This window comes from Aythya ferina, assembly GCF_964211825.1.
Source record: "Aythya ferina genome assembly, chromosome: 27".
NCBI classification, from domain to species: Eukaryota; Metazoa; Chordata; class Aves; order Anseriformes; family Anatidae; genus Aythya; species Aythya ferina.
Window position 1 is genome coordinate 3,078,214 of NC_140310.1, and position 14,413 is coordinate 3,092,626.

General features: G+C 46.3%; 1 protein-coding gene across 4 annotated transcripts in view; it reads left to right on the forward strand.

Moving 5' to 3' along the window:
- The first annotated feature begins 4,357 nt into the window (after nt 1–4,357).
- Nucleotides 4,358–14,413, forward strand: part of EBF2 (EBF transcription factor 2) — a 133,977-nt gene continuing 123,921 nt past the window's right edge. For 3 of the 4 annotated variants that reach the window (XM_084499563.1, XM_084499565.1, XM_084499566.1), the window contains exons 1-6: nt 4,358–4,478; nt 7,047–7,485; nt 9,710–9,866; nt 10,863–10,926; nt 11,216–11,271; nt 11,648–11,721. In XM_084499563.1, coding sequence (XP_084355689.1) covers nt 7,355–7,485; nt 9,710–9,866; nt 10,863–10,926; nt 11,216–11,271; nt 11,648–11,721 — 482 coding nt within the window. In that variant the 5' untranslated portion in view covers nt 4,358–4,478; nt 7,047–7,354. Of the gene's footprint in view, nt 4,479–5,752; nt 5,856–7,046; nt 7,486–9,709; nt 9,867–10,862; nt 10,927–11,215; nt 11,272–11,647; nt 11,722–14,413 lie in introns of those variants that run through there. The other variant, XM_084499564.1, reaches the window with a different exon arrangement.

Genomic DNA, 14,413 nt, shown 5'->3' on the forward strand with positions numbered 1-14,413 from the left:
ACGGTTTACTCTTCTGCTACTATTCAGACAACTCATGGCTCACAATGAAGCTCACGCAGGGCACGCCTGCCCACTGCCCAGCCTGGCTCTACTGCATGTCCCAGAGGTGCCTGTCATTGCCCTAATGCTCCTCCACCAGTGTGAGCACAACCTGACTGAGCACTCCTGCTGGTTCCTTAATCTGAACTGACTGAATCCTAAAGCGTGTACAAAGAAATTCACTTCTCATGATATACATTCGTGTTTAGATTTTTCTCCTACCCACTATTAGAAGAGGCTCATCTGCTCATCCAGGTGTGATACTGTCAGTCAGCCTTGGGCCCATCACCTTCTACAGGTGTGTGTGGGTTTCTTTATCCATCCTCTTTGCTGTTTCTAGTTTTTGGGTATGGCAAACACACTTGAGGTTCCCCACCTACGAGTGTTATATACATACTAACTGTAAAACAAGCTAGATCCACTAACGTACAGTATGCCTATCAAAGCTAACATGGGAGCTTTTTCTTTACCCACCTGCTCTGGCTTAGCTAGCTTACAGGGCACGTATGGTACAGCCTTTTTATTTTTTTTAACACATGTATTTATTAGCAGTACTCTTCACTGGAAGTACTTGAATAGTATCAGGTTATTTAGTAAAACATTACTTCTCCCTACCTAATACCGATGATAGGAAAGTGATGATGTTCAACCAGGCTGAACAAATACTTTTAAGCAGCAGACCCATTTACGTATGTGTACATTTCAGAGCATCGATATTTACCCTAGCAATTAATACTCAAAAACTGGTGATGAAAGGAACAGTTCAAATGGTAAGCTGTAACCGACTAGCACAGAAGGCTTAGAACTCTGGGTTGATTTCTCCACCCCTAGTAAATAATGTTTAGGCTAAACAAGGTTCTAATGACTTAGAATAAACTCCCAAACGAAAGCTCAGAATTCTAACCTTGCAGAAATCCATTGTGAGCAGTTGGTGTTGCAGCTTCGTTGCTTGTAATACAAGTATAAATGTTTGCGGGACCAGAATCCGGTCATGTAACTTGGCAGCTTTTGAAATGCCACTTACTGAGGTAGAAGTCTGGTTGGCTTTATGAAGTTAGGTGTGTTAATACTTCTGTTCCACCAAATCAAGAAAAAAAAATGTTCTTTGGGTTATTGAATACAGTTCAGAGAAGAACAGAACTGTCTCTCCAAGGTTGTAAAGCTCTAATTATGATATACTGAGCTTTTAACTACCTCCTTCTTGCCTTATGAAAAGAACATAGGACTAGTCAGATTAGATTAAGCTTCTTGTATATTCTATTTTAGCTTCAAGTACCAGATGCTCTAAAAGAAGGCACAGGAAAACTTTGCAGGAGGCAGATGTTTTGATTATTGACCATCCCCAAGAGATATCTTCCTCATCCTAATAATTTGTCTGATGGTAGCACCAATAACCTCTAGCCAGATTCCGAATCTTGATGAGTGAGTTTTTGTTATACAAAATGGTTCAAGTTCTTCCTTGAAGCCTGCAATTGGAACTCCTGATAATACAACTTGCTTTAATTCTTAAACCACAAAACTCAACAGCACTTTGAGAACTGGTTTGCACTAATTTATGGAACTGCAGATTGAAAACTGCCTGCATCAGCACCATATCCATGAGCAGCACAAAGTAAGTTGAACCCAGCCAAGGTTCTTTGTGCATGCATGTTACATGACTGCACGCTTTTAGCTCTCATGGGTGGTTCTGTGTATTGGGAAAATGGCCCAGTAAAGGAAAAATCATCTTGGAGATGATGCTGGACCCTTATTCTCTCTTATATACTGTGACTTTTTTGGTGGCTCAGCTTCTTGGTCATCAAATAGTGTTGCATGACTTAAGTAAGTTTGTCTCTGCAAGTATCTTGAAAGCTTTACAAGCACTGAAATTTAGATGTAAAACCATCTCAAAGTAAAAGAAACAAAGTCTATAATTGAGCTTAACAGCATAATGTTGGTCTGATCCCAAACCTGTTAAGTCAAACCATTTTGACAATGTACTAGGCTTTCAACCAAACCCTGTAACTTCCTCTATCTTTGTGCTGAAACCTGGGATTTATCCAAACGATGAAAGGTTATTGGCAAGTCTGAGGTGTCTGCTTATTGGAGTTATGCAAGGATGAAAGATCATTATCCTTGTTTCCTAGAAAACATATACACATACCTGAGTCTTCCCTAAGAAATATATGCACATATTTGTGTGTATGTGCCTGGAAATCTCCAGATTTTGGAAGCAAGGCTTTTCTGGGTAGTTAGCCCTAGCTGGTGGAACTGAACTACAGCTGTACTGTTAGAATGGTACAACCAGGGAGTCTCTATATGTTTCTAGATATGTATTATTCACAGGCAGAGTGGGCAAATGAGGAATTAAGTGCAACTTGGGCACTCCTGCTACAGTCTAGTTTGCATGAAAGTAGTTGTTTAGTACAGTAACTTGAAATCCCAAATGGAAATGTTAAGCTGTGCTCCACCAGAAGAGCTGCAAGTCCAGAGTGTTCCCAATTCTCTGTATTTTGAAACACTTTAAAAACCAAGTTTTTATCTATCAAGAGGCTTAAGCTGCGCTGACTCTTAAGTAGGCAAAGTGTCCCCGTGGCATCACTTCAGAGTGCCTATTGAAGTAATTAAAGTTAGACACCTGTTTAAGACAGAGCTGCATTGAGTTGAGGCGAGGAAAAAGAGGCCCTCGCTGTGCAGATGTTTAAGCATGAGGTTAAGCATGTGCATATTGTCAAGTAATTCTTGTAAGGCCACTCTGGTGACTAATATAGGTTACATATAAGAATGTTTGCAGTATTGGGGACCGCTTTTATTTGATTCATATGTTAATGAGTGAATGTAATTCTGCTCTTCGGTACATCTGCACTTACCCGGTTCTTGTGGGCGACATTTGACAGCTGGAGTTGGGGCATGAGTGTGCATCGGCGGTGGAACTAAACAGGCGTGATAACCTCAACTCCTCTTCTTCCCGAGGAAGATTAATTTGGGTAGCTGACATGCAAAGACATAATAAAAGCTCCCCGTGATTGTTTTCTATAAACTGGAAAATGAGACTACGAGCACAAATATACACCCACTTAAAGCATTTTTCCTGACTATGCCTGGTGGTTCAAACCTCCATGTGGTTAGAAAAACAAACTTCAGCACTAAGACTTCTCAAATCTGCATTATAAAATAAAATGGAACATATACTCCCGATGGTAAAATATTATTTGCTAACGTGTTCCAAAAACCATGCTAGGCAAAAGGCAGTAAAAGTATCTTTAAAACAAAACAAAAAACCTGGATATAAAACCTAGCAGATGTGTTTTTCTGTTCTACTGCGAAAAGCACCTACTTATCGGAGTGAATGGGAAACTCGGAAGAGGATATGATGGATGCAATATTTTCTCTTTTGGGAAAGATAAGGTGGAGAAGAAGTTATTAAATGTTTACTTATGCATTTGTAAGTTTGAAAGCATTCCTTTGTTCAACGCTGCTAAATGTGATCAGTGGAATCTCTGAAACTTGCACACTATAAGCGCTGATCAGTCGGGAGAGTTGACTCCAGTAAATGGCACCTTTACGATGCAAGAGGGAAGGGGGAGAAAGAGGGAGAGCCCAGGTACGGCTCAGGATTTTATAGCTGTAAAATCACGTTTCTAGATATTTCCAAGTGCACTTGGGGGGGGAGGGAGGGGGAAGCAATTTTATACTTGGGGATTAAACTTCTTCCAGCAATCAAATCGTGAGTTTGCTTCTGAGAGAACCTTTAGGTTTATTGTAAGCCCAGTTTTATGCACCCAATCCCACCAAAAGCACCTCGTTGTTTAAGCCCTTGTTTTGCATGCAGCGTTCAGCTCAGAGCTCGATTTGCTTTCATGGTTTGCTTGCATGCACCTGAACTGCTTTAAACTTCTTGTATTAAACGTTTTAAGAAGCATTGAATATTCTCTTGTTCCAGTTAAATGGGGGTCTTGTAAATCAGGACTACGTTCCTGAATCGGAGTGAACTTCTAAACCAGAGCTGTAAGTGCTCTGACCACGTACCAGGAGCTCAGATCACAACCTGATCTCGTTTGTGGGAGCCACGTCCCTGGCACAGGGCATCCTCTGCAAGTGAATGGTTTGTTTGCTCTGCTCTTGGGCTCCTGAAAGTTCTTTTCGGGGAGCTCTTTGTTTGACAAATACCGTTGTATTTCCAAACATGTGGTGTGTGCTTGCATGCAAACAGCCTGCCTTGTGCAGGACTTAATTTTAAGCTGTTTGTAACAGGAACGTTTATTTTCTGGTGCAGCTGTGGAGGGAAACTTTCAGTGAGATTATTGGATAAAGACGGAAAGAGTTATCAGTGGCAGAGGGAAAAGGATAACTTTCACCTGCAGTTCGTTCCCTTGAGACACCTGAAGGATGCAGGATCCTCCCGAGTGAGTAGGAACGCGAACGAAACGCTGCCTTTCCAGGGTCTTCTCCAGGCGCAGGTTAGCCTTTTTCCTTCCCTTTTTTGCCTTAAACGTGAGAGGAAACCAGCGTGATTTTAGGGTAATGCTTTGAAAGTACCTGATAATCTCCCCAGCCTATGTTTCCTCCTGCTGCGGGGCCCAGGAGCCCGGGGCACGCTCCCGGCCGTGCCGGGCGCTTCTCGGAGCTGTACGAGAAGAGGATCGGCTGCTCGGGGCTGCCTTCTCCTGCCCGAACTGTCCTCGGCAGGGCTCTCAGGGTTTCGTGCGTGTGTGTTTGCTTTGGGTTTTGGTTTGGTTTTGCCAGGCTCATCCCGCCGCCGTTCCCTGGCGGCATTCACCTGGCACCGCCCGCTGGAAGCGGCTCCGGTAACCCACAGCGCGGCCCCAAAGGCAGCGACACCGCTGTTCGGGGGGTTGCCATCAGGAGAGCCGGGCCGAGAGGGGCTTTTCGCAACTCTCCGTAACCCAAATGCTTGAAACGGGGGCTCTGGACGCGGTGCTTGGCGTTCCAGCAGTGTTTAAGAAGTGCTGCCTCTTGCAGATGCACCCCAAAGGGGAGCGACTTCCCGGCGGAGCGATGCCTCCCCCCGGCCCGCCGCTGCCCTCGGCTCCCTTCATTTGTCCCCGAAGTGCCAAATTCTGGTGGCAGCTGTTTGGGGTGAGGAGAGAGCAGCTCCTCTGACCTGCGCCGCTGCCCTCTGACCCGCCGTGAAGCCCTAAAAGCCCGGCTCCCCGCGGCACACGAGTCCCCATTGTTCCTAAAGCTGGCCCGGCCCCGGGGCTGGGGCTGGGGGGGCTCCTGGGCTGGGTCCGGCTCCGCAGCCGAGCGGCTGGAGGTCGGGGGGAGCACTTTCCCCATGGGAGCCCAGCAGCCCCGCTTGGGGAATTCCGCAGGGTGCCACTGCCCCAAATAATCCTAGTACACAGAGGGGCTCTTACCGGGGGAAAGGTACCCGTGCCTATTGCGAAAGTAAAACCAAATTCGCTGTAACGCGTCCGTTTACACTGCGTGTTCTTATTCTATTACTTTTTTTTTTTTTTTTTTTTTTTTTTTTTTTTTTTGGGATGTGTCACCCTGTTTTCTGACCGGAGAAATAATCGCATCGCAGGGCTGTGAACATCCCGGCGTTGGCCTCGGCTCAGAGCAGCGCTGAGCTCCCGGTGCTTTGCTTTATAACGCCCACCTTGCCCCTGGCTAACGCGACAAATTCACCGGGTGCGCCTTGGTGAATTTGGGGAGGGGGCTGCGGTGGGAAATGCCCTTGAGCAGGCATCGGGGGAGATCTGGATCACCCAAAAGTCTGGCGCTTCTGTGGGCAGAGCGATCCGGAGTGCCGGCTTTGCCCTCGATCGCGCCTGAATTAAGGATACGTTTTATGAAAGTCTTCGGGGAAGGTTTGAATTCGTAATTTTTGTTTCAGGAGAACTGTATCAAACTCGCTGGGAACCACCCGGCATTTAGCAGAACGGTGCCTTCTGAAATCTAAGCGTGCGCGGGTGCAAGGAGTTAGAAATACGAGATCGATTTCCGAATTAATCTCATCCCGTTAAAAAATAAAGCGGGTTAAAGAGGAGCTGCGGATAATGAGCGGAGGAAATCCTGGCGCTGTCCCTTTAACTACCGAACATCTGATTCCCTCATCTGGCAGATGGTCGCTGAGCACAGATTTGCATTCATTGTCTTGAAATCTGTTTTCGCGTTGCTGTTAGATGGATTTCAGAGGCAGATCTATACGCGGATCCCGCTACAAAAGGGCCGGGGGGGAAATAGCAGCGAGACAAAGTGGTTTTAGGAAAAAAAAAAACAACTCAAACCACAGGTAGCGTCCTGCCTCACCGCCGGCTGGGCTGGGGGAGCTCCGCTTTCCTTTCCCGGGCCCTCTTTCCCTCGGCAGGACCTTACGGGAAGTTTTAAGGCTGGAGGAACGGGGGCTGCCCTGCCCGTGTCGCGACATGTCGCCCAGGGTGGCACCCCGCGGGCAGAGCCACCCCGGGCAGCCCCGTTGGTCGCTTCGATCCGTTTCAAACCCGGCACCCGCGCGGCTGCTTTCTTAATTAATTTATTGGATGGATTTATTAAGGGCTTTGCGGAGCAGCCCGGTTACCGCGGCTGGACCGCGTGGGGCTGCGAGGCTGCAAGCCGGAGGCCGAGCAGAGGGGTCCGGGAGCCGCTCCCGGATTCGGTCCCGCTCCGGTTCTGCTCCGGTTCCGCTCCCGGTCCCGGCCCCACTCCCAATCGCGCTCCCGGTCCCGCTCCCGGCCGGGCACCGGGGCCGGAGCAGAGCGGGGGAGCCGCGCCCTGAGCCCTCCAATCGGGGCGGGCCATGCAAATGAGATGCCCTTTTATGGGCACCAGACCCCGCCCCCTGCCCGCCGTGCCCCATTGATGGTGTCGGGGCCGGGAGGCTGCGGCTCCTCCCCGGCGCGGGCTGCCCGCCGCGAGGCTCCGGCTCCCTCCCCGCTCCCCTGCCTTCCCCGAGTCATCCCCAGCCCTTCTGCCCCCCCTTTTTTTTTTTTTTGTCTATGTTTCCCCCCCCCCGGATTGGGCAGCAATCAATCCTTCTCCCCCTGTCTTTCGAGAAACAGGTGATCCTCGTTACCCGCGAGCGGTTGCTGGCTGCAGTTTCCTCGCCCGCGTTTGAATGATGATGATCCCAGGCAAGAGTGAATCAGCGTAACTTTTGCTCGGCGAGAGGACAAACTTTTTTTCCCCCCTCATTGAAGGCATTAAAACACACGTAGCACCAAAAAGCAGAAGAAGTTGGTTTTAACGCTGAAGTTCTCCACTTCCCTGGGATTTGTGTGTGTCACTTGCAGAGGCTGCGTGGTTTTCTTCTCCTCCCGCATCCCCCCCCCCCCAAGGAAACTGTTGCCAGTTGGAATAGACTTTTTAAATGTTTGGGATTCAAGATACTTTAGGAAGAGGACCAATTCTGAAAGATAAATCTCTAGGTTCTGAAATGGATTCCGTCAGGTCCTGGGTCAGAAACGTTGGGGTTGTGGATGCAAACGTAGCAGCACAAAGGTAACCGTCACCGCATTCCCCCTCTTCCTCCGTGCTTCTTTTTTATTTTTATTTTTAAGCGATCCTTTTCCTTACTCCCTCTTGTTATTTTCATTTGACATTAAATTTATTTTCTCCCTTTCTGACACCCCCCTTCCTCCTTCCCGGTCTTTTCTACTCACTGAAGGCTCAAGACAATACGGCTATAGCTGGGGACAGGCGCTCCAAACCCGGAGAGCATCAGGAGCCCTAAAATCCAGCGCGGGCTCGGATGACAGAGCTCTGATCACTTTCCTTTTTTTTTTTTTTTTTTTTCTATATTTTATTAATTTTTTAGCGCAGAGGGCTCTTGGTGGAAACCGCTTGCACCCAGCGCTGTAGGAGACCTCTTCCCATTTTCGGGGGCAGACAGCCGGGCAGGAGGGAACCGAGCTAAAACCAACTTTGGGGCCGCTTTTCTCCCCCGCCCGCCCCCCCGGCGCATCTTGGGTTCCTCAATTCAGGCGGCTCCGGGGCTACCGGGGGCAGCGGCCAGATCCCACCCCGCGGCCCTACAGCTGCCGGGGCAGGAGCGGACCTGGCACCGCGGGGGGAGCCGCCAGGGTTTGGGGCTGGTCGCTGTAGGGTTTGGGGCCTTTATTTTTTCTCTTTTTTTTTTTTTTTTTTTTTTCCTGGTTTGGATAGGTTGATGTTTTGGTGTCTTCCCCCCACACACACTTTTTTCCCTTCTCCTATCCTCAGCTAAATCTGCACAGGACCGCTGTCCCAGCCTCTTCCCTTTTTGGCTGAGGTGATAAAAACTCCTTTAAGTACCATATATCTGCTTGTCCTCTCGCTCTCTGGATACATTTTTTCTCCCAAAAAACCACCAGTATAGCGCCGGGAAGGGGAAAGCTGAACGAGCCCGGGCAGCCAGCTGCTTTTTAGTGAATATAGGGACAAGGTGAGGGCACGCACCGGCGGGTGGGACGTTGGAGGAATGGTAGGTACCTTGGAGCCCCCACCCACGGCCTGATCCAAGGTTTCCCAAGCACCATGGGAGGAGTTAGCAGAGTTTTAGGAATGCCGATAGATGGTTTAATAAATCCGGGGGGGGGGGGGGGGGTGGAGGGGGACCGGGGACGTTTATTCCCGAAAACCGAAAGTAAAAGGAAAGGGCTGCGGGGGAACCGCGGAGGTGCAGCCGCTCTGGGCTGGCTGGGGCAGCGCCGCTTTTAATTCAGGGATCAGTAAGAAACCCCAAATCCGAGCTCTTCGCTGCAGGGCGAGGGGCAGCCCCCAGGTGCGGTTGTGGCAGATGCAGGGAGTTCCCCCCGTGCCTCTCTGGCGAGGGGAAAGCCCAGGGAAAGCTCCGAAAGCCTTGAATACTTGTGCCCGTGCAGCAGAGCTGTCGTGGGGACACCAAAGCAGCTCAGCCTCCCAGCTTGTCCTGCACGTAGACTCAATTTGTGTGCTCCGTGCTACGGAGGTGCCCTCGGGCACCTATTTTCTCTGCAGGAGATAAAAAATCAGCGTTAGGAGAGGGAGGCTCGGCTCGTTTCCCTACCAAACAGGGCTGCGGGTCGGGACACGGCGGGCACACAAACATCCCCCCCCCTACACAGCCGGGAGATGCTTGGGAACCGTGGCCGGGGCTGAGCGGAGCCGGGGGCTCCCGAGCTCAGCTTCTCGCCGGGTAAATCCCAAACCGCACGCCCAGGAGCCGGGGTAAACAGCCAGCCGCTAAAAGCCGCTAAACGCAACTTTGCTGCTGGGGGAAAGTGGGTGCCGTGCCCGAAAGCGGCTGTTTTGTACCGCAAACGGTGTCGGTGCCGCTGACAGCCCGTAGGAAACGCGCTCAGCTCGGTTGCCTGCTCGGAGCAAAGCCTGGCAGGCACCGGGAGCGCTCCGTGCCCGCAAATGTGCCGGCCGAGGAGGAAGGGAAGCAGCTCCCCTCCTTCACCACCAACTTTTGGGGTTTAACGCTCCGAGCCCGGTGTTTTGTTTTCTTTTTTTTTTGCCCTCGGAGTGCAGCCACCCCGCCCGGGGCCGAGCAGGAACGAGCGGCTGCAAATTTGGGCACCGCCGGCGGTGGCAGGGGACAGGGGGGACCTGGAGCGGCACCTGCACCCTGCCGACCTCCCCGGGCTTCTCCCCGAATCCCTTCTGCCCTGCCCGCTCGTCGTTTTGCTCGTAGAGCTGCTGCACGGGTTTGTAATGTCTTTGTCTCTCCCCCCACACCCTATCCCGTGTGTTTCCTCCACAGCGGAGTAGCTTTGTCCAGAGCTCACTTTGAAAAGCAGCCACCCTCCAACTTGAGGAAATCCAATTTCTTCCACTTTGTTCTGGCTCTCTACGACAGACAAGGGCAGCCTGTGGAAATAGAGAGGACAGCTTTTGTGGACTTTGTAGAAAACGACAAAGTAAGGCTCGTTGTCTTTCTTTTCCCTCTTTTCCCCTCCAGATTTCATCTCTTCTCCCTCACGGAGCTGCTCACCTTTAATACCTGTTGTACTGGTCCGTAGCAAACTAAAACCAGCTCTTGGTCCAGGGTTCAGGTGCTTGGGAAAAGCTGCTGCCCTCTGTGTGCTGCTCTAGCTGAAAAGGCTTGTAAGGTTGTGTCAGGAATACAAAGGGAATTTCAGAAATCCACTGAAAATAGAATAAAAAAAATCACGGGGGACAAAGAGTGATTGATTTTATTTTTTATTTTAAAAATCAATCAGATCTGCCAAGTTTTATTAGTTCCCTAAGAGGAGTGGAATCTGACCTGTAATGTGTCACAGTATCTGGCGGGCTGTGTATTTCTCAAGGCTCCAAAGTCAGTGGCAGGACCTGAAAACCATTTCTTTTTGTATTTTAAATCCGTGTGTTAAGCACCTCATGTTGTTTCATACTATTGTTTTTACAGTTATTTTCTTAGTCATAGAAAAAGACTTTTTAATAGTAAAAGATGCTCATAAATAACACTTTTAGAAAATTACATTTTAAAAAATCCTGCAAGAAAACACTCTGTAATGGATGTAAATATCAATAGTGACTCCAGATAACACTGTTGCAAAGTAATGAACACATTAAAGACAAGAAGCACTAGGCATTTCTACTCTCAATCTGTTTTATATTAGCTGACTTGCAATGTGCACGTTCATCTTGTTGCCTTGAAAAACTTGAGAGCATAATAGCAAATAAGAGAGGAAAAGAAGTTCTTGAACTCCTACAGGAAAAGATGTCAGCAGTATTTTGTAGTTTGTCCTGGGTCATTCGGAAGGTTAATATATCCCAATCAGTGAATTCACCTCGCAGAATTTTAATGAACTTCATTGTCACTTCCATCATGATTATCAGTTTTTGCATTTTAAATATGCCAAATAAGTTCTGGAAGATTTTTTTATTTTTATTTTTTAAAATTCTCTTTCCAGGAGCAAGGCAATGAAAAGACAAACAACGGCACACATTACAAACTCCAACTCCTTTATAGCAACGGTGAGTCCCCTTTCCAGTCATCTTCTGTGGGCACTGAACTGAGGCAAGGTTTGTAGGCGCTGTCACGATGATTTCTAAAATGCACTGCAGTTTAGGTGCCCCCTTATCACAGGGATGGGCTCTGAAGATTACTTCGTGGTGATGGGTTTGGGAAGCACACTAGAGGAAACAAAAGTAGCTGGTGTTGCTGAGGATTTTTAATAAGGCACTAGATGAAACTAAATGTGTATGTTCTGTAAGGAAAGGTGCATGTAACAGTATTAATGACTGCGTTTCTGTCTCGCTCTAGGTGTCAGGACTGAACAGGATCTGTATGTTAGACTCATTGATTCAGTCACTAAGCAGGTGAGCACAGCTAATATATGCCGGGCTACCCTGCTACACCTCATCCTCACTCTTTTCTTCTCTTTGCCCCTCATGATTTTTCATCTCTGGTTCATTTTTGTCTCTTTTCCATATGTATTAAAGTCCTTATTTTTGCCTTATTTTAGAGAATAATTAAATTATTCTCTGAATTTGTGCCCCCTGGATTGTAGGATTTTGTCCACATTTTATCAGCACTACTGTATAAGCTGCCTTCCTGTTCCAAAAGGCTTTGAGGAAGGCTTTAATTTGCAGATCATGACAAACAAAGGTAAAAAGCCTTCACCTGAAATTTGGATATTATCACCAGCAAGTAAAACCCTGATGTTATTGACGTACCCCTTTTCTTCATTTTTAGCCCATAACTTATGAAGGACAGAACAAGAATCCTGAAATGTGCAGAGTTTTGCTCACTCATGAAGTCATGTGCAGGTAAGGTGACTTTATTAATGACATACGATTTGCTAGGCTTGCTTGCATGGTTGTTGGAAGGGCTTTTCCGATGAAGTTGTAGGCAGGACGAGTTTGATTTTTGAGTCAGAGACACTGCGTGACAACAGACTTTTTTTTTTTCTATATGTGGATAAGATTTGATTTGGATTCGATACAGATTCCTTTTTTTGTTTGTTTGTTTTTTGTGCAACAGATTTAGCAGGCTCAGGCCCGCAGCCTGAGCTGCATTCTTTTTCTTCTGTAAGCTAGGCCTTTGGATGTGCCGTCTAAATCGATACTTTGCATGTATTTATTTCTTACAAGATTCCTGTGCACCTTTCATGAACAGTTTGATTTAGACATTTTACCTGAAAACTAGAAGGTATTCTCCTTAAAATCTTCTCCAGTGAAATATTCTACTTTTCTTAATTAAATTAACATAATTAATTTTGCTTAGTTCCTCCCCTTCCAAAAAATCCAAGCAAGGAAGAAAACTCTCAAACCAAAGCCCAAATCCTTCCTTTCTATACTTTGTAAGCAATATTTGTAGGACTTCAATCTTTTAATTAAAAAAGACACTATTTTTAATATGTAAAGTTATAAATTAGAGGGTAAAATGAGTTGAGGATGTTTTTAATAACATTTGTATAAATCTGAAGTTACATGTACCTTATGTATGTACATCGTGCTTCCATGGTAACTTATTACTTTTCCTGTTCTCGTGTAATTAAATTTTTTTTTCAATACATATAACAATGCAAACAGTCAATGTTCTTATATTAAAATGCGCTAAATTGTGCGTAGAATGTTCTTTCATAAGATGAAAGGCAAAACCAATCTTGACCTTTATTAAACACGTTTTGTGATTTATTGTATTAGTGGGGGGGGTGGTTAAGTAGTTGGACTGAATGTTGCTTCTTTTAATGCTGCTATTTGCTACTATTTTTTTTTTTTTTCCTTCTAAGTCATCTTCCAAGTTACTATAGTAGTTAGAGCAGCTTATTTGGGCAGGCTCGTCAAGGGGAAGTCTCAGTTTCAGCACTTAAAAGGAACAGAGTAATTGATGTAATTGTTAAATGTAATAAGAATCAAGTAAACGCATAGTGTTTATCTGTTGTGCTTTGCTATCCTTAATTAAGACGCGGAGCATTGTTACTTCTGAGCAATTATCACATATGTATGCGCAACCACAGCTCGTGTTGTGGATGGGCTGCACACGACGCGCGCTTTACGAGGACCTATAGATGCAGTAGCAAAGATCAAAGGGTTGCGTGTCACTTTTTGGCACACCTGGAAGTTACGTACAGATTTAAATATATGTGCTTTTCCTGGTAGTGAAAGCCTCTTCTATAATTAGCTGAACGTGAAGCAGAAAAATCTTTGAATTGCTACGCGATTGGGTTCTTGTTTGTGAGAATAAAATAAGTCAGGGGACTTTGTCTCTGCTTTTCTATACAGAGAGAGGTTCTATTCTAGAAGTTAAAATAGCACAGCAAGCGTAGTGTTTTAAAATAAAATTGGCTTGTTTTTCTTCCCTGCTTCTTGCCTCTGCCTTCAAAGTATCAAACACACTGTTCATCTCTTACATACCTGGCCTCCACTGGTGCCTATAAGCATATTCCGTGCTTGATTTAAGGCGGCGTTCTACAAATGTAAACCATTATTCAGATTGTGCCGAACTTTCCTGCTTGATAGATTAGCCAAGGAAGAATTACAGCTCAGGGGTGTCCTTTCCATGTAAAACACAGATTAGTGAACCAAATCAAAAGCGCTCTGCAGCCTAATCAAGACATTTGATTTTAAATGTCTTGTTTTCCTAAAGTACCTCTGAACAGGATGCTGTGTATCCTGAAGAGGCATTATACCTATCACTTTGAATAATGCCCAGGGAACGGATCCAATTCTAGTTAAACCTGACATTTTATTTTATTTCTTTTAAGTACAATAATCAAATGTTCCTCATTGTGTGCTGCTTAAGTGGCAGCATCAATTTTTAAAGCCCCTAGTTTAGTTTGCATTAGTAACAGTATATAAAAATTTAATGCACTGTACCCACTCTGCTGTCCAAATTGATGCCTCCCGTTTTTAAAAAGCAGGGTCTGGCTGTCTTTCTGCTCCCCTTCTTCCAATCTTTGCTAGTTGAAGGTAGGCTCTTTTTTTTTTTTTCTTTTTTGTATTTTTTTTTCTGTATATAGTCACACGCAGATATTCTTGCTGTATAGAGAGACAAGCGCATCCAAAACTCCGCATCTTCCACTCAGACAGTGACAGATGCATGCTTAGCAGGAAAGTTGTCTAAATATTGATACGGCTACAACAATCTGTCATACCAATTGAAAGTTAAACTCTCGACTCTCCGTAATTAGTGCTTTCCATGAGAGGTTTTATTTATTTATTTGCAGATCTGAAATTTTTCATTTGGGTTATTACAGCCTAATGGGAACAGTTCCTATTAGGTGGATCTCTCTCAAACACGCAGCCTTCCCTGCAGTGGTTGGAAATCAAGGTAAACAGTCTCCTCTCCTGGAATAACTTTTTTTTTCCTCCCCTTCTTCTTTTTCTTCCAATTATCAACTAAGAGGAAACTAGTTGTTATGCTGCTGCCAGCAACCCTCCATGCCCTCAATGCTCAGAGGGTTAAAAGGTATTATAATTTGAACAGAAGTAGTCTCAGGGCCTACAGCTGGCTAAT